The 26,417-nt window shown below is 44.1% G+C and overlaps 1 protein-coding gene across 2 annotated transcripts in view; it reads right to left on the reverse strand.

The window, feature by feature from the left end:
* The window catches only part of LOC131237353 (probable alkaline/neutral invertase F), a 64,405-nt gene that overhangs the window by 35,408 nt on the left and 2,580 nt on the right, over positions 1-26,417 (reverse strand). For both annotated transcript variants that reach the window (XR_009167193.1, XM_058235070.1), the window contains exons 2-3: positions 20,294-20,764; positions 19,196-19,627 (exon numbers count right to left, since the gene is read on the reverse strand). Coding sequence is in view for 1 of the 2 variants with exons in the window: in XM_058235070.1 (XP_058091053.1) it covers positions 19,196-19,627; positions 20,294-20,713 (852 nt within the window). In the remaining variant the exon portion in view is untranslated. The remainder of the gene's footprint in view (positions 1-19,195; positions 19,628-20,293; positions 20,765-26,417) is intronic.

The following is a 26,417-nucleotide window of genomic DNA, read 5'->3' on the forward strand; positions in this document are numbered from 1 at the left end:
TTGGTAAATCCCTTGGATTAAGGGCTGATTACTATGCATGTGTGGATGATTATTTCTTATCTTTGAGCATCGTTTGGTTCATAAATTTTATTGATCCAGCCCTATCATGTGTAGGCCTGGACCCGCATAGATTCCTCTCAATTGAATGTTTGGATTTTTGTGTGGGACATGGAATTTTTATGTTATTGTTTCTGAATTAGTATGATCTAAGCCTGAAATCTTGCATATCATCTTTAAATTTCATGTCCTGCATCAAATTTGGTATCAGAGCTTAGGGTTCTTATATGGGAATACGTTACTTGTTTAGGGTTAGTTTGTTTGAGTCCTTCATGCATCCAGCCCATCACATGTAGCCTTTAGGAGTCCATAATCCCTGATATTAGTTGCTGAAATTTTTGTTAGCAGGAAGTTAGCAATTTACATTGCTGTAAGTTTCTGTTATTTCTTTAATTTGACAACTATATTGCTGGATTTTAGTAGCACTGCGTAGTTTCCCTCATATAGTCTCATAGGATCATTTAGTCCTATATAATTGTTGTAGAAAGTTCTTAGGTGGAGTTAGCAAGTTGTACACCCACACCTACGGGTCATGGTTTTGGCTAGCACCCTACACTAAACATGTAACAACTGCTAGAGTCACTAAACAAGTTATCCCAGTAGATCGAGTCTTGGGGTAAGAGCTTGGAACAAAGTATAGATCAACGCCTTGACCAAATAGAGGCCTCCCTCACGACAAACTGTAACGTCTCGGAAAAATCCGTACAAGGACCCGAGTACTACCTCAGGCAGAAATCACCCAGGACCAAAACCTTTAGAAATTAGGTTAATATTAGCAAGTGCTAAACTAGAATACTTGTGAAATTAACACTAATCACTTTAAATATGATTTGCAAGACCTAAAACGTGCAGTATCATTGACGCTAAATTACCCTAAAATCTAGAATCCATCTCAAAACCCAGTTGCTCTCGGGAGCATCTTGAAACTTCGTATCGGACCTGGACCGCATGTTGAAAGTCCGATTACCCCGAAACTATACGGATATGACCGCATTACTGGACTTGACAACCTCCTCAGAAATAAAGTTTAATTGTGTCTAGAAATGCACAACTTGAGCCCGGAGCGAAGTGTGTTAAGTAATCTGAGTCGTGTCGCTTGCGGGTCAAATATAAGAATTCAGACCGTCAGAATCTGACCTGAATACACCCTCGGATCAGGAGAAATGTCCCACACATGTCGGTGTACTTGTGACCTTGATCGAGTGACCGTGACCGTTGAACTGAAATTGGTCCGCCACGGCTGATCTGCAAACTCGATTGGAACGAAAACTCAGCCTGACCTAGATCCATGGTTAGGGAGCTTAAGTCCAACCGCACGTGGAAAAGGGGCCACCAGAAGTGCTCCGCTGGACCGGAACAGTCCGTATTTGGATATAACCTAAGTATACCTTGGCCCTAGGGCCATTTCCATCAGTCCTGGTCCTATATAAGGACCTTAAACCCTCTCTCTCTCTCCTCATACGAATTTGAGAAACCCTAGGAGAGAGAGAAGAGAAAAGAGAAGGGAAAAGAGAAAAAGTGAGAGTGAGATTTGGAGATTCTTCCTGGGATTCGATCCCGCTACTTCACGCACTCAACCGCCATTCATGTATCGCTATACAAGCGATTCCGACTCCGTACTTGGGTAAGAAAACCTAACCCTAACTTGTTTTAAGGTTTCCAACTATTGTAATAGATGAAATAGCTGACCTATTCCCTGATATAGGTTATTGTGGTGCCGTAGATAAGACTTAACTTTTAAAACTGAGTTCGCTACGAGTTTACCGGCGAAAGGTGCGGACTATAAATGTTTAGGTTATGGTTTTCAAGGCACTCAATGTCAGTTAATGATTTATGCCTGACTTGAATTGCTATCACATGCTTAGACATTGTTTCCCGCACTTTACACATATATATGAACTATGTTGAAAATAGTGTATTCTTGTGTTTGTTGAAATGTTTGTATGTGTATGGATTCTGGATATGCTTTGCCATGATTTACTGCTGTAGACATATGGTTGAGGTATACGTGACAATTCCTTAGTGAAAGGATTTGCCCTAATACGTGCTGTCACCAACATACGCCATGTATGTTGGAATATGTAGTCTACGTTTTTGTAGAAATGTCTGAATGAACAAGTGTGTAATAAATCGTACTTTATATGGGCGTTGAGAAGAGATTCTCAACTACCTTAACGATGTGTATGATTTCCTCCATGTAACTTATATTCTTTGTCTGTTTGACTTAGGGACTGCATATGTGTGAATTCATGTTTAAGTTGAAATCCATCAAATGCTCACATGCTTGTATGATTAGAATTGTTGATCCATTACTGTTCTGATTAGCTTGTATGATTATCTGTTATAATTGAATGTGTTTGGGACTACGAAATAGTCCAGGCAATCAGTAACAAGCACTGAATATGTGGCTGAGGTTGTCTCACCACATAGGACATGATCGATGAATCCGAGTCGTACTTCAGTTGTCGACAGTGGTTAGGCCACACGAAGTACTCATGCACTTCATGTCGATCAATTCGATGTGCGCTCGTACCAGTCGAGCTCGTCAAGTAACTCGATTGACCCGAAATATGTTCACCATGTATGGACACTACTGCTTAAATCTAAGGTACCAAACTCACCAGTGAAAACCTTTTTTAAACCTTGGTACCTCAATCCGCTAAGACTCATGAGTCGGGCATGGTGGTATGGGACACCGTGGTCGAGCTGTCGGCCTACGCTGGGGTGACGAGCCTCCCCATAGTGACCAGTGAGCAACCCAGACTCGTGAGCCGAACACGGTGGTATGGGACACTGTATTCGAGCTGTCGGCCTACACTGATAAGGTGACGAGCCCTTTGTAGTGACCTCGAGCGTACGCTAAGACTGTGTAGAGGCGACGAGCCCTTACGTAGCAACAGGAGTACACTAGGCCTGCACTGGTAAGGTGACGAGCCCTTTGCAGCGACCTAGAACCGTATCATCGTATGAGATTTACTAGAATTGACGACCCTAGATTGGATCATCGCTTGGGAATTGATATAAGGGAGGTATCTTAGCTTCCCAATCCTGTTATATGAAAATGACTAATAAGAACTTGGTAATCACGCTCATGCACCACATTGCATGTGCTATTTGGCGATGTGTAGAGAGCACGAGGAAGTGACTGATATGCACGACCGTTAGATGAAGATCGCTGAGGGAGTGCAGGCGAGGGCATGCATCATTTATTCATACCATCCTGCATTAATTAGAGTACTTAGGGATGTTCGATTGTATTGCTTTATCATTACTGCTTGACTGAATTGATAACATGTTAACCGTTACTTTATTGTTCCACTGAGTTGATCACTCACTCCCACATTACGGGACGGTGTTTTAAACACCAACCAGACCCTGTTGTAGGTTCAGATGATGACGTATCCTACAAGGCGGAGCCGGACTTTGATGATGGTGAGGAGGCATTCTCATATATGCAGTATTTAGGCGGGTTCTCGTAGACCGTTCTGAATCGACGGGGCTTTAGGGTTATACTTGTAGTGGACTATTACATTTTTGTCATTTTGTATTTAGAAACAATACATATAATTATTGACTTGGCAATGCATACATACTTTGGGGACTTATATTGATTTGTAAAATTATACATATTCGTTTCAGTCTTCCGCTTGCGTATTACAACTGTCCCTGGATTATGTTTTGCTGTTTTGGCTTAATCTTATTCATGTTTTATGCAATAACACAGACAACATTTAATCATTATAAAATATGTTGCATAAGTGATGCGTTGGAACTCGGGAGTTGGACTTTTACTTGACCCCTGATTTTCAGGGCATTACAAGTTGGTATCCAAGCATGATTTGGATTAAACCGGACCTGGGTTATAGTCACATGATGTACGCTGACGCATTTAGACCTAGGTGGGTGTGAGAAAAATGTAGAAACAAGCTTAGGTTGTCCAGTTTCGCCAATTGGCGAAAGTTACCGAAAACGATCGCTGAGATCGGGTTCGTACACGTCCGTGATCACTTGAGATGACCCCGGATCATCCCTAGACCGTCAATCAATGGGTTTAGACCATAATTTACCCAATCCCAGCCTTCAACAATCGAGAAAATACGAGGTTACATCAGAAATTACTCGAAATGACCTGAAACAACTCAAAACGGAGTCAGGGGCCAAACGAAACAATTCCAGGGGGACCCAGGGTGGGTCCCACATATTTTTAGAGTTCATGGGGCAGGAGGACCTCGCCTCACCGGCGAGCCATCGCCGGTTTGTCCAAAGGTCGGCGAGGGCCTCACCGTTTCAGCGAGGCCTCACCGGCTAGCGGGCCTGACCGGGCGGGCTGGTTCGGGCCAATGCCCCTAGGGTGCTGTGTGGCCCACTGATGCATGTTGGGTTGATTTTAAACCCTCCTAACACACCTTCCCTTCATAACCTACCCCTCCAAGCTTTCCTTTTCCTTCAAAAACTTTTGTATCTCTCTCAAATCTCTCCTCCATCCACCCATTTCATCATTTTCCTTCAACACATATCCCTCCACCCTTTACATCGAAACCTATCTTCCATCTTCTTATTTTTCTCATTTGTTGAGCTTACAAATCCTTTTTGTAGCTCAATATTCCAAAGACCAACATCCCCTCTTCTACCTTCTTCATTCCTTCTCATTTTGAACACACCAATACCATTGTGTGCTTCAACAAGCCGTGGGAGCCTTTTAACCATCCCATTTCTCTAATTTCCTCTCTTTTCCATGGCCTTATTCGAGCTTGTTACGGCCATCTTCTCGATTTCCACGCTTCTTTCTCTCATGGGGAAGAAGAGGACTCATACGGATGAAGCCGGGCCTAGTCGCCCTACTCGTTCAAGGAGGCCTAGAGGCGCCGCTACTAGTGCTAATGTTGATCGGGAGATACGGACCAAGCGGGAGCTTGATCCCCAGGGTCCCCTCGAAAGGATCCTCTTGATGGATGTCTCATGGGAGATTTCAGGGTCGCAGGGTCCTCTTTGAAGCTCATGTGGATGAGAAGCTCTTCGGGCAATATCTGGTGATGGACCGCCTGGTCGAAGCCGGGTGGGGTCCTGCGTACCTCGCAAATGTGGGCACAGTCCGAGCCTTCTACGCCCACGTTCGAGAGCCTACGTTGGAGCCCTTGTAGTTCAAGATCCCCGTTGGTAGAGATCGGGAGGCCACAATTGATGCTGGGTTGATAGCTCGGCTTATGAAGATGCCACTTGGCGAAGTGCATGCAAGCGAGAAAAATTTGAAGAGTGCACGTGAAAGGGATCGCCGCACGCGATTCCTTTGTGGACAACTGGCTCGCTGGAATCCGAACAACAGTCTCCTAGCAACTAATATGACTGATGACTTCCGCCTGCTCCACCACATCTTCACGTACAACGTGTACCCTAGGTGGAGCAACCGCAGCGAGTGCGCCCGTCTGATGGTAAATTTCCTGTACCAAGTGGGGCAGGGAGAAAAGTTGTGCGTGCCTACGTACGTTCTGCGATAGATAGTTCTTACCGCATGCTCCACTAGAGCGTCTGATTCACTCTCATTCGGCCGACTCATATGCAAGATTGCACGTGAGTTTGGCTATAGACTTGGGGCGGAAGTGTCGGTGCCGACCCATTACATCAACGAAACTACTCTCAAGTAGATGAAAATTGGGCCACGGCAGCGACAAGCCCGCCTCGATGAAAGTGAGGACGAGACGGCTAGTGACGAGTATGAAAGCGAGGAGGAAAGCAGAGAGGAGATAGAAGAAGAACAGGAGGAAGAAGTGGAGGCTCAGGACACGGATGAGAGCTCCCCACCTATGGCAACGGGGCATGACCCTGATCGGGCTGCTAGGGAAGCCCGCTTAGCTTGACTTGAGGAGGGTCAGGCTGCCTTGCGACAAGAGATTATTGATGTTCGGGCCCTTGTGAAGCACAAGTTTAAGAAGGTGACCCGCACCTTGAAAACTATCCTGTGTTGCCTGCAGGATAAGGGCCCCCCTCCTCCGTCGTCAGACTCGGATGTCTAGTCATCCATGCCGTTGTCCAGTAGTTTGTTTTGTTGCTGGTTTAGAATGTTTGCATTTTAATGTTGATGGACCTAGTAGTATAGTAGGAAGTGTGTTTGTGTTTGGCAGTTGCTCTATGTTTGTAGTCTTGCTTTGTAATAGCTTATATGCATTTCCTGTCATGATTCATGTAATATGTATTTCATGTATTGTGACAATTTTGATAAATGAAATGTATGAAGTTTCTGTAAACTGTGTGTAAATGCTGTGTGGTTAAGGTTGTGGGCATGCTAAATCTGACCTGCGTTGTACCCTATGTTGTATATAGGGAATGTCACCTAAGGCCACATGGAGTACGGCACGGCTCACTCTTGGCGATTCGTTTGACGAGGCACCTCTTCTGAGCGATAGCCATACGGACCCTAGTTCAGGCCCGTCTCCCTCTGACACCATGCCGGACTCTCAGCCGGCCACTGGCCCCACCAATGGGCCTACAACTGTTGTGCCACCGGTTCCAGAGCAGAACCGTGCGTCCTCCTTGATGCCCTGTGCCTCAGTCGACTCCCCCTACTGATAGGTTGGAGCAGATGATGTTGTTGATGCAGCAACAACAGGTACAGCAGCAGCAGCAGTAGCAGTTTTTGGCCACCATGGCGGGAATTTTCTCCCAGAGCATGGGTGTGGCTTCGCCTGCTCCATTTACACCCCCTGCTAGGAATGCAGGTGCCAACGGCCATTTTGAGCGATTCCAGCACTTACGGCCCCATACCTTTGCAGGTACTCACAGACCCGAGGACGCCGAGTATTGGCTTGACCACATCTCTAAGATGCTAAAGCCGCTGCACTGCACAGAGCCCAAGCAGGTGGAGTTGGTCACCTTCATGTTCGAGGAGGCCAGCTTATGGTGGGATAGTGTCCTCCGTATTGTTGCGATTGGACACGTATGGACGTGGGCAGATTTTGAGACCTGCTTCCACGAAAAATACTATCCCATCACCTACCGCCACGAGAAGGAGAGTGAGTTCCTTCGCCTTCGATAGGGAAGGATGTCAGTGGCAGAGTACGAGAACAGGTTTACAGAGTTGGGCAGGTACGCCCCGTTGATTCTGGCAGATGAGCCGATGCGTATACGGCGTTTTTCTGAGGGCTTGCGACCAGATATTCGCTCGAAGATGTGCTGCGCTAGCATACCTAGCTATTCTGAGCTAGTGAGCATGTCCATGAGGGCTGAGCAGGACGGGGACAGGCAGTCCCGTATGCGAGCACCGATGGCTCCTAGGCCGCGACCAGAGATTCAGAGCAGACCATTCCTCGGGAAGAGGCCACGGGCAGATTCACCGCCGAGGCTGATGGCTCCACCTGCTACTGTGAGGCGACCTGATGTGTGGTGTGCCTACTGCAAGAGGTCAGGCCACACGGAGGTGACTTGCTTCACCAGGATGAGGGATAACGGCTTTTCATCGCCCCAGAGGATCAACTGCCAGCTTCCCCAGACTATATCACCACCACCTCTATGCTCGGCACTAGCTCATCCATCATTCCAGCCACCCGTGCCTCGATCTAGGCCGCCTCAATGGCCTATGGTACCTTAGCCTAATCGTTTTCAGCAGGCTCAAGTGCACTCACTTACAACTGAAGCATCAGAGGCAGCACCTGCGCCACCTATGGCTTTTGATGTTACGGCACATATCCAAGGTACTCCAGTCTTTTTATTAGTGGACACCGGGTCCACTGTCTCTATCATATCGTGCGCAGCAGTCAAGCGGCTAGGGTTGGAAACTAGTCCTATGGTTGGGGTGAGAATCCTTACCGCCACAGGGACTTTCTCGGATGCTACCAAGATCTATAAGGGATGTTCGATAGATGTAGGGAGCGGGACAGCGCTCCTCGACTTGATTGTCACCCCATTACATCATTATGATGTCATTCTCGGTATGGATTGACTCATAGAGATGAAAGCAGAGATCGACTGTGATTGTAGAGTAGTGACAGCCTATGGACTAGAGGGCACGACCTTTACTTTCCCGGTGCAGGTCAGTTGGCCCTATCGCATTGATTGTTATGCTTCCATGCTGGAGGACGCTCATGGTCCAGCGCTTGAGGACACTCCTGTGGTCCAAGAGTTCTCAGACGTGTTCAGGAAGATACCTGGACTACCCCATCAGCGCGAAATTGATTTTACGATCGACCTAGTGCCTGGTATGACACCTGTATCTCTTCCGACCTATCGCATGGCTCCGTGCGAGATGGAGGAGCTCAGGAAACATATCGATAATCTGTTGGATGCGGGCTTTATACGACCCAGCGTGTCTCAATGGGGAGCGCCCGTGTTGTTTGTAAAGAAGGATGGATCTCTGCGATTATGTATTGATTATCGCAGATTGAACCAAGTGACGGTAAAGAACAAGTATCCTTTGCCCAGGATATATGACCCGTTTGATCAGTTGAAGGGGGCAAGGTATTTCTCGAAGATTAACTTGCAGTCGGGGTATCACCAGTTGCAGGTCAGGGATGAGGACGTGCAGAAGACGGCCTTCATGACCAATTTTGGACACTATGAGTTTCTCATAATGTCGTTCGGCCTTACGAACGCACCAGCCGTGTTCATGGACCTGATGAACAGGGTATTTCGGTCATTTCTATTCCGATTCGTCATCGTGTTTATTGATGACATCCTGATATACTCTAAGAGTTAGGAAGAGCATGAGGAACACTTGCGAGCAGTCTTGGATACTCTGAGGAAGAACCAGTTGTTTGCACAGTATAAGAAGTGTGACTTCTGGAAAGAAGAAGTCAAGTTCCTGGGACATGTAGTGTCCAGAGAAGGGATAGCTATGGACCTTGCCAAGGTAGCCGCAGTTCAGGACTGGAAGCAGCCCGGTTCGGTTACTGAGGTGAGGAGTTTCCTTAGTCTGGCAGGTTACTATCGACGATTCATTCGGGATTTCTCGAAGATAGCTAGACCTTTGTCTCAGTTGACACGGAAAAATCTGAAGTTCGCCTGGAATGAAAAAGCAGAAGCAACTTTTCAGGAGTTGAAGGACAAGTTGACGTCTGCCCCTGTGCTAGTATTGTCGGAGCAAGGGGTCAAGTATATGATATACACGGACGCGTCTCTCGTCGGTTTGGGCGGTGTTTTGATGCAGAAAGACAGGGTTATTGCCTACTTGTCACGACAGTTGAGGAAACACGATGAAAACTACCCTACGCATGACTTGGAGTTAGCTGTCGTCATCTTTGCCTTGAAGATCTGGAGGCATTACCTCTACACAGAGGAGTTTGAGCTCTTTTGCGACCATAAGAGCCTCAGATACATATTCACTGAGCGGGACCTGAATATGAGGCAGCAACGATGGATGGAGACCTTGAAGGACTTCAAGTTCGAGGTTTCTTACCATCCCGGTAAGGCCAACCTTGTGGCAGACGCACTGAGCCGCAAGAAGGCATTGACGTTTGCAGCTCTGTTGATGATAGCAGAGTGGGACATGCTAGAGTTTGTGTAAGACTTTGAGCAGAAACTCATGGTAGAGGAGCCATATGAGGGCATCGCACATATTCGAGTACAGCCCCTCATTGATGATAGGATTATCGCAACTCAGGCAGACGATGCGCTGTTGGCAAAGATGAGAGGGCAGGTTAGTGCAAATGAGGACTCAGAGTGAAGAGTTGGTACGGATAAGGGTTTACGTTACTGTGGCCGCCTATGCATCCCGAACCTCCCTGACTTGAGAAAGGAAGTTCTTGAGGCCGCTCACAATTCTCAGATGGCTATGCATCCAGGCAGTACGAAGATGTATCGTGACATGAAGAGGTCGTACTGGTGGGACAATATGAAGGCTCACATAGCAGATTACGTGTCCCGTTGTCTCACGTGCTAGCAGGTCAAGGCAGAGCATCGCCGACCTCCTGGACTACTTCAGCCCATGCCCATAGCAGAATGGAAGTGAGATTTCATCTCTATGGACTTTATCTCTGGATTACCGAAGACGAGGAAGGGTTATGATTCCATATGGCTGATCGTGGACCGGTTGACGAAATCGGCTCATTTCCTCCCTATTAGAGTTTCGAACTCTTCAGATGAGTTGGCTAGGTTGTACATCAAGGAGATTGTACCTCTGCATGGAGTTCCCTTGGAGATTATGTCGGACCGAGACACGCGATTCACATCTATCTTCTGGACTCGCATCCAGGAAGAGATGGGTGTAAAGTTGAAGTTCAGTACCGCGTTCCACCCACAGACTGACGGGCAGATGGAACGGGTGAATCAGATTCTGGAAGATATGTTGCGGGCCTGTGTGCTGGATTTCAAGGACAGCTGGGATGACTGTCTTCCTTATGCAGAGTTCGCCTATAACAACAGCTTCCAGGCAAGTATTGGAATGGCTCATTACGAGGCACTGTATGGGAGTCCGTGTAGGGCACCGCATTACTGGGCAGAGGTTGGCGAGAAGAGTTTGATTGGCCTGGAGTTAGTTCAGGCGACTTCAGAGAAAGTCGACATTATCAGGCGCCAACTTCTGACAGCGCAGAGCAGACAGAAGAGCTACGCCGATACGAGGCGGCGACCGCTAGAGTTCGAGGTCGGAGACCATGTGTTCCTCAGAGTTTTCCCTATGAAGGGAGTCCTTCGGTTTGGTAAGAAGGGGAAGCTTACACCTTGATTCATTGGCCCATTCCAGATACTTGATCGAGTGGGGGCAGTAGTGTATCGCCTTGCTTTGCCCACTCCACTTTCGGGTGTGCATAACGTGTTTCGTGTTTCTATGCTGAAGAAATACGTTCCCGATCCTTCCCACATTATCAGATGGGGGCAGGTCCAGTTGAGCGAGGACGCTACATATATACTGCGATCGACGCGTATCCTAGACAGGAAGGAGCAGGTGTTGCGCAGAAAAGTTATTCCACTTGTGAAAATGCTGTGGACGCATCACACGGAAGAAGAGGCTACTTGGGAGACAGAAGCCGAGGTTCGAAAGAACTACCCTCAGATTCTCGAAGAGTATGAAAAGGTACTAATTTCGAGGATGAAATTTTTCTTTAAGGGGGGTAGATTGTAACGTCTCGGAAAAATCCGTACAAGGACCCGAGTACCACCTCAGGTAGAAATCACCCAGGACCAAAACCTTTAGAAATTAGGTTAATATTAGCAAGTGTTAAACTAGAATACTTGTGAAATTAACACTAATCACTTTAAATATGATCTGCAAGACCTAAAACATGCAGTATCAATGACGCTACATGACCCTAAAATCTAGAATCCATCTCAAAACCCAGTTGCTCTCGGGAGCATTTTGAAACTTCGTATCGAACCTGGACTGCACGTCGAAAGTCCGATTACCCGGAAACTATACAGATATGACCGCATTACTGGACTTGACAACCTCCTCAGAAATCAAGTTTAATTGTGTCTAGAAATGCACAACTTGAGCCCGGATCGAAGTGTGTGAGAAACGTGAAAATATTTAGAAATAAAATCCGAATTTAAGTAATCTGAGTCGTGTCGCTTGTGGGTCAAATATAAGGATTCAGACCGTCAGAATCTGACCCAAATACACCCTCGGATCAGGAGAAATGTCCCACACATGTCGGTGTACTTGTGACCCTGATCGAGTGACCGTGACCATTGAACTGAAACTGGTCCGCCACGGTCGATCTGCAAACCCGATCGGAATGAAAACTCAGCCTGACCTAGATCCATGGTCAGGGAGCTTAAGTCCGACCGCACGTGGAAAAGGGGCCACCAGAAGTGCTCCGTTGGACTGGAACAGTTCGTATTTGGATATAACCTAAGTATACCTTGGCCCTAGGGCCATTTCCATTAGTCCTGGTCCTATATAAGGACCTTAAACCCTCTCTCTCACCTCATACGAATTTGAGAAACCCTAGGAGAGAGAGAAAAGAAAAGAGAAGGGAAAAGAGAGAAAGTGAGAGTGAGAGTTGGAGATTCTTCCTGGGATTCGATTCCGCTACTTCACGCACTCAACCGCCATTCTTGTATCGCTATACAGGCGATTCCGACTCCGTACTTAGGTAAGAAAACCTAACCCTAACTTGTTTTAAGATTTCCAACTATTGTAATAGATGAAATAGCTGACCTATTCCCTGATATAGGTTATTGTGGTGCCGTAGACAAGACTTAACTTTTAAAACTGAGTTCGCTACGAGTCTACCGGCGAAAGGTGCGGACTATAAATGTTTAGGTTATGGTTTTCAAGGCATTCAATGTCAGTTAATGATTTATGCCTGACTTGAATTGCTATCACATGCTTAGACACGTTGTTTCCCGCACTTTACACATATATATGAACTGTGTTGAAAATAGTGTATTCTTGTGTTTGTTGAAATGTTTGTATGTGTATAGATTCTGGATATGCTTTGCCATGATTAACTGTTGTAGACATATGGTTGAGGTATACGTGACAATTCCTTAGTGAAAGGATTTGCCCTAATACGTGCTGTCACCAACATACGTCATGTATGTTGGAATATGTAGTCTAAGTGTTTGTAGAAATGTCTGAATAAACAAGCGTGTAATAAATCGTACTTTATATGGGCGTTGAGAAGAGATTCTCAACTACCTTAACGATATGTATGATTTCCTCCATGTAACTTATATTCTTTGTCTGTTTGACTTAGGGACTGCATATGTGTGAATTCATGTTTAAGTTGAAATCCATCAAATGCTCATATGCTTGTATTATTGGAATTGTTGATCCATTACTGTTCTGATTAGCTTGTATGATTATCTGTTATAATTGAATGTGTTTGGGACTACGGAATAGTCCTGGCAATCGGTAACAGGCCCTGATTTGGTGGCTGAGGTTGTTTTCGCCCCACAGGACGTGTTCGATGAGTCCGAGTCGTACTTCAGTTGTCGACAGTGGTTAGGCCACACGGAGTGCTCGTGCACTTCATGTCGATCAATTCGATGTGCGCTCGTACCAGTCGAGCTCGTCAAGTAACTCGATTGACCTGATGTATGTTCACCCTGTATGGACGTTACTGCTTAAATCTAAGGTACTAAACTCACCAGTGAAAACCTTTTTTAAACCTTGGTACCTCGATCCGCTAAGACTCATGAGTCGGGCATGGTGGTATGGGACACCGTGGTCGAGCTGTCGGCCTACGCTGGGGTGACAAGCCTCCCCATAGTGACCAGTGAGCAACCCAGACTCGTGAGCCGAACACGGTGGTATGGGACACTGTATTCGAGCTGTCGGCCTACACTGATAAGGTGACGAGCCCTTTGTAGTGACTTCGAGCGTACGCTAAGATTGTGTAGAGGCGACGAGCCCTTACGTAGCAACAGGAGTACACTAGGCCTGCACTGGTAAAGTGACAAGTCCTTTGCAGCGACCTAGAATCGTATCATCGTATGAGATTTACTAGGATTGACGACCCTAGATTGGATCATCGTTTGGGAATTGATATAAGGGAGGTACCTTAGCTTCCCAATCCTGTTGTATGAAAATGACTAATAAGAACTTGGTAATCACGCTCATGCACCACATTGCATGTGCTGTTTGACGATGTGTAGAGAGCACGAGGAAGTGACTGACATGCGCGACCGTTAGATGAAGATCACTGAGGGAGTGCAGGCGAGGGCATGCATCATTTATTCATACCATCCTGCATTAATCAGAGCACTTAGGGATGTTCGATTGTATTGCTTTATCATTACTGCTTGACTGAATTGATAACATGTTAACCGTTACTTTATTGTTCCAATGAGTTGATCCCTCACTCCCACGTTACGGGACGGTGTTTTAAACACCAACCAGACCCTGTTGTAAGTTCAGATGATGACGTAGCCTGCAAGGCGGAGCCGGACTTTGATGATGGTGAGGAGGCATTCTCATATATGCAGTATTCAGGCGGGTTCTCGTAAACGGTTCTGAATCGACGGGGCTTTAGGGTTATACTTGTAGTGGACTATTACATTTTTGTCATTTTGTATTTAGAAACAATACATGTAATTATTGACTTGGCAATGCATACATACTTTGGGGACTTATACTGATTTGTAAAATTATACATATTCGTTTCAGTCTTCCACTTGCGTATTACAACTGTCCCTGGATTATGTTTTGCTATTTTGGCTTATTCTTATTCATGTTTTATGCAATAACACAGACAACATTTAATCATTATAAAATATGTTGCATAAGTGATGCGTTGGAACTCGGGAGTTGGACTTTTACTCGATCCCCGATTTTCAGGGCGTTACACAAACCCTACCATTAGGGAAGATGGTCAATCTTAGGCAGGTGGCCGGCAGGATAGACCAATGAATGGAGATGGTCAAGGAATCAGTCATGGGCGTGCACCCATACCCCCACCCCATGAGGGACATTAAGAACATTATTTTGAGAGGTGCAACATGTGCGGCCTCGTGTTAGAGAAAGTGCACCAGAGGCTAGTATAGAGTTACCCACTGAGGCCATTCCGGTAGTGGATGAGTTTCGTGATATTGTTCCTGATGATCTACCGGATGATTCTCCCCCTAGGAGAGATATAGAGCACACCAGAACATGGGACACCGTAATACCTATAGTCGAGTTTGCGTTTAATAGTTCTGTCGATAGGTCCACAAGTCTCAGTCCTTATGAAGTCGTTACTGGTTATAAACCTGGGAAACCTATTGATCTTATCCCTATGTTATTGTTACATAGGCCGTCAGACCCTACAGAGTCTTTTGCACATCACATTCATTCATGGCATAAAGAAATCAGGCAGAAAATCATAACTAGTAATGAACATTACTCACTTTCTGCAGACCAACATAAATGTTCCAAGGAATTCAATTTAAAGGACTCTGTGATGATCCGCATCAGGCCAGAGTGGTACCCTCAGGGAGCCGTTCGAAAATTACATGCGTATGGCGCTGGACCATTCAAAATTATAAAACGAACTAGTCTCAATGTGTATATAGCAAATCTTCCACCCTCCATGAGAATTAGTTCCACATTCAATGTAGAGGATCTGGTTGCATTTCAATGGGCCATTGATGCATTGTCCAGCCTTTTGCCTAACCATCCTAATTCCCCATACCTTTCCCTTGATCCATGGCCCCCTCTAAATCCATTTTCCCAGCCTTTACATCCCATACCTACCCGTCCCGACCCATTTTCTCAGCCTCTACCTCCCATACCTACTCTTCCTAACATTTCTTCTCAGCCTCTTCCTCCCATACCTAACCTTCACACACCCAGAGAGGAAATAAAAGATATCTTGGACCATCAGATAGTTTCAATGTCGGATAGCGGGTTTCAGAAGTACCTGGTCAAGTGGAAGTCACGTCCAGCTTCAACCAATACGTGGCTCGCTGAAGAGGATCTTTGGAGACTTGATCCTTACATTTCGGAGCGGTTCAGGAGTTTTATTTCGCTAGTTGCGAAATCTTCGCAGGTGGGGAGAACTGATGGGGACATTCCCGCACGCCGTCCACACGTGCACGCACACCACCCCCCCTATGCTCGTATGCCAGAAGGAGGGCCCCACCGTCGATCTGGATCAATGACAACGTCCAGGGAGGGCCTCCTAGCTAGAAGACAAAGTTTTGATTCAAAAGAATGGGCCCGTTAGTCAAGAAAAGCCCATCATGGGATCTCATGATCTTGACCCACTAGTCAGCTTGATTTTATATTTTAGGTTTTGCTTATTAATATTATTTAAAACAACATGGACGGTTTAGATTTCTTTGATTAGTTTTTATTTTGGTTTACTTCATCGCCAAGTAATAGGTTGCACACATGGCGCGAGTTTTGGGGTATAAGGTTTTCTTATAAATAGGCACTCCTTGTAGCTTTTTTCATTCATTGAAGATTAATAAAAATTCTGCGTTTTCCTACTCTCTGAATTGTGAAGCCTAATTGAATGCGAAGCCCTCTCTTCATCGAAAAGCTAACTACTGTGGTGCGAAGCCACATCCATCCCGATTCGCTCCTATCCATCGCCATCTCTATTACCCATCTTCCACCATCTCTTCTTCTCATCTCACCCCATCATTTACACTTCGAATCAGTCATCTATTGCAGCAATTCTTCTCCCTACAACAGATTTTCAGAATCTGGCCCTGTAGGAGGGTTGAAACTTCGGCGGAGTACCATGTTCAAACCGATCATCCGTTTGGCCTGAAATTTGGAGGGAAGGTGGCCCATCCTTGGCCGACTAGACCCTAGCTGGCCAATCCCAGATTTGTGGGCCCCACACACATGCCGGCCACCATCCACGCACGTGCGTCAAGCCGATTTGTTGTCCACTCGTGCGAGCCGATCACAGGTGCTCTCTCTCATCTCCTTCACTCCTCTCTCACCTGATTTCCCTAACCCTAACCCTAAATTGTCCTAAATCCCAAATTCTATCCCTATTCTCACCCTCCAATTCCCTGAATTAAAATTGAAAAATCCCTTGGATCAGGAGCTAATACTATGCATGTGTGGATGATTATTTCTTATCTTTGAGCATCGTTTGGTTCATAAATTTAGTGATCCAGCCCTATCATGTGTAGGCCTGGACCCGCATAGATTCCCCTTAATTAAATGTTTGGACTTTTGTGTGGGATGTGGAATTTTTATGTTATTGTTTCTGAATTAGTATGATCTAAGCCTGAAATCTTGCATATCATCTTTAAATTTCATGTCCTACATCATCGCCTAACTACTACATGAGCGAAAAGGAGTTGATTACCCCTTTGATCCTACAATTAGGGTAGCCACCAGATACAATCAATAGTTTAGATCGTTTAAATCCAGCCTAATGAACAATTGGGTATACTCTCATTATTCATCTCTTAAATTTCTCTCTAAGGATTTACTTAGATGCGTGCCTTTACCAAGGAAATTCCTCTCCTTTTTATAAAAGGAGGAACCAATAATAGAATTAAGAGGAGTTCGGATACGATACGACTTAATCCCTATTACATCCAAACTCTCTACCTTATCACAATCCTCTCTTATCGGAATTCGAATTCAAATTAGAACTTAGAGAGGGTGCAAAAAGGGATATCCACCAGGAGATATCCCGAGGGAAAAACCATGTGGGACCCACCAAGCCCATATCCAACACTGATAATAGTGAAGGTATTAACTATAAATAAGACATCTAGGAACGGTTTGGGAGAGTATAAATGATTTTACAAAAATGGATGTCCATGGAAATGGAGCTTTTCCACTCTATATGAACTTATGGAAATAGGACATTTTTATGAATCTATGGACATGAATTTCTGTTGGAAACCAATTTTTGGAAAAGGAATTGTTTGCACTTCCTCCATAGAACCTCATACATTGATGTCCATCTCCACACTGGAAATTTCCATCATTAGATGGGGATAAGAACTCCAATATATTGTAAATTATCTTCAAATTTACGAGAAAAGCATGTTCGGTCTATTGGTTCTATTGCATAGAATGCAGTGCTGTTGTTAGGAACAGCCAAAAAATTTATAAAGAGCATACAAAAATCAGCTCATTAATATAATTTCACTTTTCATAAAAGAATATAATCATTTACTTTACCATTAAATATATGGGTAGCATTGCTTTTAGTATCCCCAATATTATCGAAATATCCCAGATATTATCTGTATCTCCAGCTTGGCGATACCGATAACAATGGTAGTATCAAAAATTCTAGGTACTGGTAATGTATCGTTAAGTAACGCCAATGCATCACCAATATTTTCAACTATGTAAATTCCAAGTGTCGCTTGTATCGCCAATATCACCAAAAATTTGTTTATTAAGGAAAAATCATTTTCAATTTTTTTTTAATGAGCGCATGGTTGTATGCAGTGTTCAATATGTTGATGATAATATCAATAATATCGTGATATTATTATTATCACAACATGGGCAATATCGAGACCACAATCTTTCATATCCTTTCCAGTTGTCGATGACTTCTTGGCAAATATCATGTTATCGATATTCTGAAATATTGATGGATGTTTGGATGGAAGGTTGAATGGTTGGATGGACGGATGGGATGATTAGATGGGATGTTGGACTGATTTCTTACGACGAGACATGCTTTTAGGTCCTCATTAAATGGAAACTTATTACGCATGCATTCTTTTTGCAATTTTTTTATTCATAAATATGAAATATGTGTATTTTAGCATTCTTGAGGTTTCTTTGAAAAAACCTACGGTTTCCCATATGTTTACCTAATGTTTCGCCACATTTCCATTTATCGACGATATTATCAGCAAGACAGCGATATCGATATTATTTCTGTATCCCCGGCTAGGGATAGTTGGAGCGATACCGATTCTTCAAACACTGGTGGGAAGCACGTTAAGAGTGGAGTAACATGGATGAAAATTGGGTGTTCACCCAATTGAATTCCAGTCTGTAATTCTTTGTTTACATTATTAAATAATATTGTATCCAGAAGTTTTGACATAAACCACCTTCCCTTTTGGCCCAAAGACCAATAACACCCTCCCTTACGGGCTTTCCCAAATACCACCTATTTTTCAAATATGGTCAAAACCCACCTTGCTGTTAATTTTTTGGATGGAAAAACTAGCCATGGTTAGTTTAGCAAGAATTTCATAAATAATGACAATATTACCCACCTCCCAAATACCCAAAACCAACCCTAATCTAACTTCTCTTCCCATCTCTATGAACAATTGCTTGTGAGCCGGTAAATTGTTTGTAGTGAATATGAGACTTGTCCACAACTATTCTCATTGAGAAATACAAAGATTATTTGTATCTTGTGTATCTGAATGTTTTGTTGTGGCAGGAACCTCTACAACACTTCCCAACAGGGGTGCCAGGAGGAAATCGCAAATGCCACAAATTTACAAGATAACAAGTGATGAAATTCTTTTCTTTTCTGTCTTCCATATGGTTCTCTTTAACGAGACATCAGTTTATAGATATTCATTCAAGCAACACATGACTTTAACATGTCAATGCTAGCTACAAGATTAAAAAAAATAATTTCAGCTCTTTCTCCCATCATGGGCATATGCTAGATCAGGATATCTACAGGTGTTGTGCATATGAAAATGTACACTACGATAATGCATTATAAAAGGAAATAGTCAAGTAAAAGGTAATTAATACCATGAAATTCATGACGGAATATGAGACAAGTGCCTAGAAATACACACATGAGAAAGAGAAACTCACCATTCTACGGTCAATCATACAGCAGCCATCAGCACAGAGCAGGGTTGGAAATGTATCAAAACCTTCAGAGAGACACAGAGTCAGAATAAGGCGCATACCCCTTTGGCATTGAGGCATTTCTGCCAAGGAAGTGTCGCCTGTGGATTTTGTATATGCACGGAGCAATATAATCCACCAAAATCCAGAATCAACTGGAGCAACTCTTCCTATCGCACTCTCTCCAAAGTCAGCAATTAAGGTTTCATAGTTCCGAACGGGATCATAGAGTACTTTAAAACTTGCTGGCATCGCTCCTTCTCCCAGTTTGAAACGGTCAATCCTTTTCTCCCATGATTGAAGGCGAAGAGTTTTCAAAAGGAAATTCTTAACTATTTCTGGTTCTCCATTCATCAAAAATGCCAAGGCACTAGGGACAAAGTCTCTCACAAACACCTACCCAAATGAAAGATTGGTCAGACCACCAACACAGTTCATAAAATGCCACATGGACTGCAGCTTGTTAGGGAAAAGGCAAGTGCAAAATCATTTCAATCCCAAAAGACAAATGTGAAGAGAGAAATAACTGCAACCAGAGATTTAGAAAAAAAAAAAAAAAAAAACCAGTTTAGCATTGTAGTAGGGAAGAATTCTATTCTACACAACAAGATGGAACAATGTAACATAATTTTTTTCTTATGAAAGCTACTATGGCATGTGTGCTTCCTGGAGTTCCTTGAAGAGCTCAGGTAGATGCCTCTATTTCTCGTGTTGCATCTATGTAGGGTGGTAAGGACCATTAGTGTAGTGGGTCACCACGCAGCTGGGCCATATCTTAAAAAGCAAAGAGATCGGCGTGTGGTGGACATCCTTTCAGTAGCATGGAAAGGGACAAATGTGCAATCGTCAACAATCCACATGCAAAACTTAGTTGTTCAGACTTGCCCAATCGCTAGGATTGTTAGCATATAGCACATGCATGTGGCAGTCTGCTACATCAGTGGTCCCAATCATCATACATGTTGTACAGGTGGGGACGGCACTTCATGGAACTTCTATTGAGAATGCATCATAAATTCGTAATAGCATTCTCTTTTCTTGTGTAGGGTAGAGGAAGTATACCTGATTATAGTTTAGTGCTTCTTCAGAATGATCCAACGCGGCAATTGTCCCGACTGGTTGACCACGAAGGTACACCAATGAACGTCTCAACGCTTCCCATGCTTCCGCAACCATGGGATGGGGGTCAAAACAAGTCTGTGACCTTGGTGTACTTGCAACAGATCTTCTCCCAGGAGAAAACATATTCTCAAGGTGGTCCACAATACGAAAGTGTTCGGTATTTCTGGAAGAAAGGCGAGGTGATAAACCAATAGATAGCTCACTGAGGGACCTTTCATCAAAGGATCTTTGCCGTTCTATAGTCAATTTTCTGGTCAGTGGCTTCGAGAAGTCACATTCTTCAATCTCATCCACAATGCTGAGTGGATCAAGATTTCTCAAAGACATACCCTGAGATACGTCCGTAGCAACTGTAGACATTCTGATTCTTTTCCTGGAATGATCTGATAAACGTCTCAAAGGTTGAAAAATCTGTATTGGAGACAACATATTAAAAAATGATAGAAAATTCACTGGAGTACAGAAACCTATCATGTGTTTAAAAAATATGAACACAAAAGGCAAATGACAAAGGAATATGCACAAGGGTGCAACAATAGCTGCATATCCAAATCCCTCAATATCCAAGCATGGTCCAAAACCCTAAAACCACAACTTATTTGATGTCCATACAGGCTTGATAGACTTGGAGACAAGATAGAGTCTTCGTATGACAATTTTAAAAAGGCCGTGTGATGCAGGACAATTAACCATTTGCTCTAAAATCTCGAACTATAGAGCATGGCGAATCAATCCCTTTATCTCATAGCCCAGGCCCCACATCTCATGGGTTAGGTTCTCGGCTGAACGCCCTTCGTGGGCCCCACATCACATGGGTTCCGCCTCACATGAGCCACCCACCCCGAGTGTGCTCCTGCATCCCACAGGCCACCCCACTCGAGCCCGGTGTGAAAATGCCCCTGCATTAATCACCCCCAATGAGGAGTTTCGAACACGAGACCTGAGGAGTTTCGAACACGAGACCTCTCGCTTTAATACCACTTTGATGCGGGACAATTAATCACTTGCTCTAAAAGCTCAAACTGATAGAGTATGGTGAATCAATCCCTTTATCTCATAGCCCAAGCCCTACATCTCATGGGTTAAGTTCTTGGCCAAACACCCCCCCCCCCCCCCCCCTCGTGGGCCCCACATCACATGGGTTCCTCATCACGTGAATGGGGCCCGCCTCACACAAGCCGCCGACCCTGAGTGTGCCCCTGCATCCCATAGGCCACCCCACTTGAGCCCGGTGTGAAAATGCCCTTGCATTTCCGTGTTTGGTTGCACCCCAAATTTTATGAAAGTTCATGACATTGTGAACATCATGAATGATATTCGATGCAACCAAATGCAGCCTAACACTTTGAAACAATAAATGTAACAGAACTTGAAAAGAGTTACACACAATTAAACCAATAACTATATTAGACCCAAAATTGGCCATTAATCGATTAAGAAAATAAAAAAAAGGATGCACCTATCTTGAAAAAAAAAGAAGTCCAAAGTAATAATTCTTTTCCATTTAAATTGTTGGAAATTATCGGGATTACAGCCAATTACATGAGGTCACTTGAACTGAAATTCCAGTGAGCCGACTCAACCAAACTTGAGTCAACTTGACAAGTTTCCAAAGGACCAAAACTATGATCTTTATATTTTTGAATATTTTTGAAACTCTGTCTAAGCAAGTAAAAGATCTTAGGCAGACTATGATAGCCAGAAACTTATACATGCTTTAGTACTGTTTTAACATAATGCCGAACTAACATTAGCATTCGCTCCGAGAAAAAATATGAAGCAACGTGATCTGCAGATCCGAGAAAAAATATTCATCCCCAGCCACCGCGAGACGAATCTCCATGGATCTTCAGTGGGAGCTAAGCATTTCAGAAAAGGAATCAGAATAACAAGCAAAGAGGAGAAAGGGAAAGGAATAGTTGAGGTGGCAAACAATTCGCAAGGCATCTTCGACAAGGAGGTTTGGACGGTAGTGGAAAAAAAAAAATCAAGAAAAGGTCTTTTGGTTATCTCGCTGGAATCCTTCCAACATTATTTGTAGAAAACTTCCCTCTGGAATGGGGAGAAGCTCATCTAGCCCAAGTATTTGGTCGTTGTGGTTTGGTGAAGGAGATTGTTATTCTAAGGGACAAAAAATTGAAACATGCAAGGGGCTTCGCTTTCGTCCAAATGCAATCGGAGGAAGAGTTATGGAGAGCGGTTGACGAAGTTCATGGAAAAAGCATTTCAAGGTCTTCATATGGTGGTCCAAAAGGCACACTTCGAGATGGAAAGGGCACCTGACGCCAACCATAAGAATTGAGAAGGGCCTAGAGCAACAGAAACATCAACGAAGGGAGGTCATCTGGAGATTGCAAAACCGGCATTTTTTGGGATAACCAAAGGAAGATGAGGAGAAAATTAGGGAGAGAAAACCTATCGAAAGAGGGAAGTTGAAAACCATTTGTGTCCCTAAATCTTATGCGGAGGTGGTTAAAAGTCAAAAGAAGACAACACAAGATGAAACGTTAACAAAGCTTCGACCGGAGAAGACGATTTGTAAAGAATCAAAGGTTTCTTTTAATTTCTTTTAGATTTCTCTTTGCAAATCAATTGCTCGATGAAAAGAAGGAAAGAAAAAGACAAGGAAGACGAAAGCTACAATGAGGAAGACGGGGGACCAACTAGGTTTCTCCCTCTTAATCAAGACCAGAGAAGGCACCTCCCTGTCGAACATCATCAACTGGTTTGAAGCTTGTTGCAAGCTCAAGGAAGACGACCTCATCATCAAACCCTTGGGAGAGGAGCTATGGGTCTCGGTTAGGCCAAAAGCTAACATTGATCAAATCATAGTGGCAAGATCTTTATTCAATGACGGTCCAGTCCTAGAAATCCACAGATGGGCGGAGAAGTCATTCTTCGGAGAGGTGGATTATGGTTTCTCTTATGGGGGATCCCGCTGGAACTTTGGTTCGAAGAGGTCTTCACAACGATAGGCTCATGTATAGGAGAGGTCGTAGCAGTCGATCCAGCCACGGTGGAAGGAGAAGAGATCAGCGCGGCCAGAATCTACATTAGGAAGAGAGCAATCTAGCTTTATCTGAAATCAATCAATATGTGGGTGAGTGACGAAAAGATCATTGTAGGGGTGATTTAAGAATCTAATCAAGGAATTCCATGTAGATGGGGAGAAGAATGGAGCAGGCGAGACACGATGGGTATAGTCTACAGAGGGGTATTCATGGCAGAGGCACCAATCTCCATTCCTCACTGACTACAGAATGTGGTGTCACCGTGTTGGAAGAGGGAGAAATGTGGTAGCAGATGCTGGAATCTGCAAGGAGAAGGACGATCGTGGGGCCTTCTCTTTCTCGCGGTCCAAAAGGGAGGGACATGTCTCAAGGAGATCCGTCCAATCGTAGGAAGAAGCAGGCTATCTGTCATCCAACCTTCGTTTGGAGTGAGGCTCAGGAGGAGCCTACAGTTCAGACACAAGCTTGGATACTAGATGGAAGCATAGATGTGGGTATTGTTGGGTCTGAAGCGAGGTTTGACCCGAACCTCTTGCTTCAGACATACCCACATCATCTTTCTTTATAGGAAAGATCGATAAGTGTCTTGCTTATAAATGAAATATCTTCTTCAGCTACCTTAACTCCTATGCCATCCTCTTTTCATCCAGTGCTTGGGGGAAAATTCTTACACGTGTCTCATTCTTCCGTATGTGCATCTCCTAAATAGGACACGATGGCAATCATGTCAGCTTATCGGCATGTGCGAATTGAAGACTTAAACCCGAGTTTGTTTGGCTCTCACATGTTTGAGTTGGATCCTTCTCTATTATATAAAGGAAAAGAACACTAACCTCTTATAGCCTTAGCCCGAATGCCTAGTCCCCCCTCTTCTCCTAGATGGCCGATTTCAGGAGCTTTTTCTCAAGAAACAACTCCAAACCAAGATCAAAGTCAGGAGATAGCTCTACGGAACCATATCTCATCATCAAATCCTGCGAGAAATTCTTTTTAGTAGAAGAGTCCTTCCCTCATTCAGACGAAGTTGCCATCTCTGATTTCTTTAACGATGCTCTTGATGTCACTCCCTTACAAGCAGTGAAGGAAATTCCAAGTAGAGTTAGTGAACCAACTCATTTGGAGAATCTAACATTGCATCACAGTTCAAGTCCAATGTCTGAAGTGGAACAAGAGTGCTATAGGGACATGTTGGAATGAGTGGGGAAATCTGTGGGTATGTCATTTGGACCAGAAGACGACAATGTTCAGGCTTTACTCGAATTTGTTAAGGAAAGATGTATGCAAAAGTCCAGGGAGGCTAGGATGCAGAAGGCCAAACATAAATTCCCAAGGGGCTGTAGAGAGCTACTAAACCTGGAATGCTCCATGAACTACGACGCAAGTAGTAGCTACAGTGAGGGTAAGAAGGGAAGGGGAACATGACATGAAGCCCAATGAAGATTCTAATATGGAATACAAGGGGCCTGGGCTCCCAAGACAAGAGGGCAAGAAATACAAGATTCAAATTCTTTCGCTTTAGGAGACAAAATTGGAGGTTTTCGATGACAGTGTACTACAGTCGATATGGGGAATAAAAAACAAAGGTTGGGCAACACTAAACAAAAGATTCGGCAGGAGGTGTGGGGGTTACATGGAACAAAGCTCTTTGGCGTGTCGTGGACAGTTGGATCCTTCTCAATATCAGTGGTCTTCAAGGAGGTTTCTTCTCAATTTAAATGGCTATTCTCTGCAGTCCACGGTCCTTGCATCCCGACCAAGGCATCTACTGTGGTCAAAATTAAATCAAGCCAAGGCATTATTCAATCTTCCATGGTGCGTAGGAGGGGACTTCAATGTCATCAGATTCTTATACAAAAAATCTAACAGGGGGAGAATCATTAGAAGTATAAAAAACTTCGCAAAATGGATGGACCGAAATAACATGGAAGACATTCTGATGGGGGGAGCCAAGTACACATGGTCCAACAGAAGGGAGAATCAAGTAATGGCAAGACTAGATAGACTTGTAGCATCGAGCGATTGGATCGACAAAAATCCTCGTCAAATTGAGGGGTCTTAGTCGCACTACATCTAACCATAGGCCCATTCTTTTAGAAGTTGAAGAAGACAGTTGGGGACCTAAAGCTTGGTGGCAATCTAGTGGATAACTTGGAAGAGGATAACTTCGCAGATCTAGTGAAGACTTGGTGGCAAGCTTGTACCATGTTAGGCTCAGCTAGTTATCGACTGGCTCAAGAGCTTAAATTTCTTAAGGCAAAAATATCCAGCTGGAAAGGGCGATTTTCTTTAGAAGTATTCAAAACCGCGAAATGGATGGACCAGAATAATATGGCAGACATTCCGAGTTGGGGCCACCCATTGAGGCACCATGGGGAAATTTAATCTTACGTTTCCCAACCATTTGAGAAACAGACTTCCATACAAACTGTCAGCCTTTGTTGTTATAACATCCCAATAATTGAACAATTGGCATCATATACCGGGCGAGGCACTCTGCATGTGGCCAATCCATCATGGGCCTAGCTCTTGAATGGTTCCAATCACCCATACATGTGCGGCAATCATAAGAAGATAACTTATTTTCTGCCCCACTAGTTAAAAACAAACCATAAAAATCTTTGAGTATTTTACCCACATAATCAACATAACAGCCTCTTTGAATTGTGAGAAAAAGAAAAAAGAAAAAAAAAGGATGACTTTTCCCATGATGGGACGTCTCATCATGTTTGGATGTATGGTAAAGGAAACATTGAATTTCAAAATGTGATCATCACCCAAACACTATAATCAAATTCTCGCGCACGAAATATGAAGTGAGTAGGGCTGTTCACGAGTCGAGCTAGCTCGAAAAACTTGCTCGACTCAACTCGAGTCAGCTCAAATTGACTCAGCTTGAATGGCCAATTCGGCCCGAGTCAAGCTAATTATTTGAAGCTCGAGTTGAGTTCGAGCCGAGTTCGACCAGGGGGCATTTCAACTCGACTCGACTTAAAGCTCAAACTCGAGCTCGACTCAGCTTGATTAATAAATATATTAAATATTATAATATATAT

This window comes from Magnolia sinica, chromosome 2 (genome assembly GCF_029962835.1).
Source record: "Magnolia sinica isolate HGM2019 chromosome 2, MsV1, whole genome shotgun sequence".
NCBI lineage: Eukaryota > Viridiplantae > Streptophyta > Magnoliopsida > Magnoliales > Magnoliaceae > Magnolia > Magnolia sinica.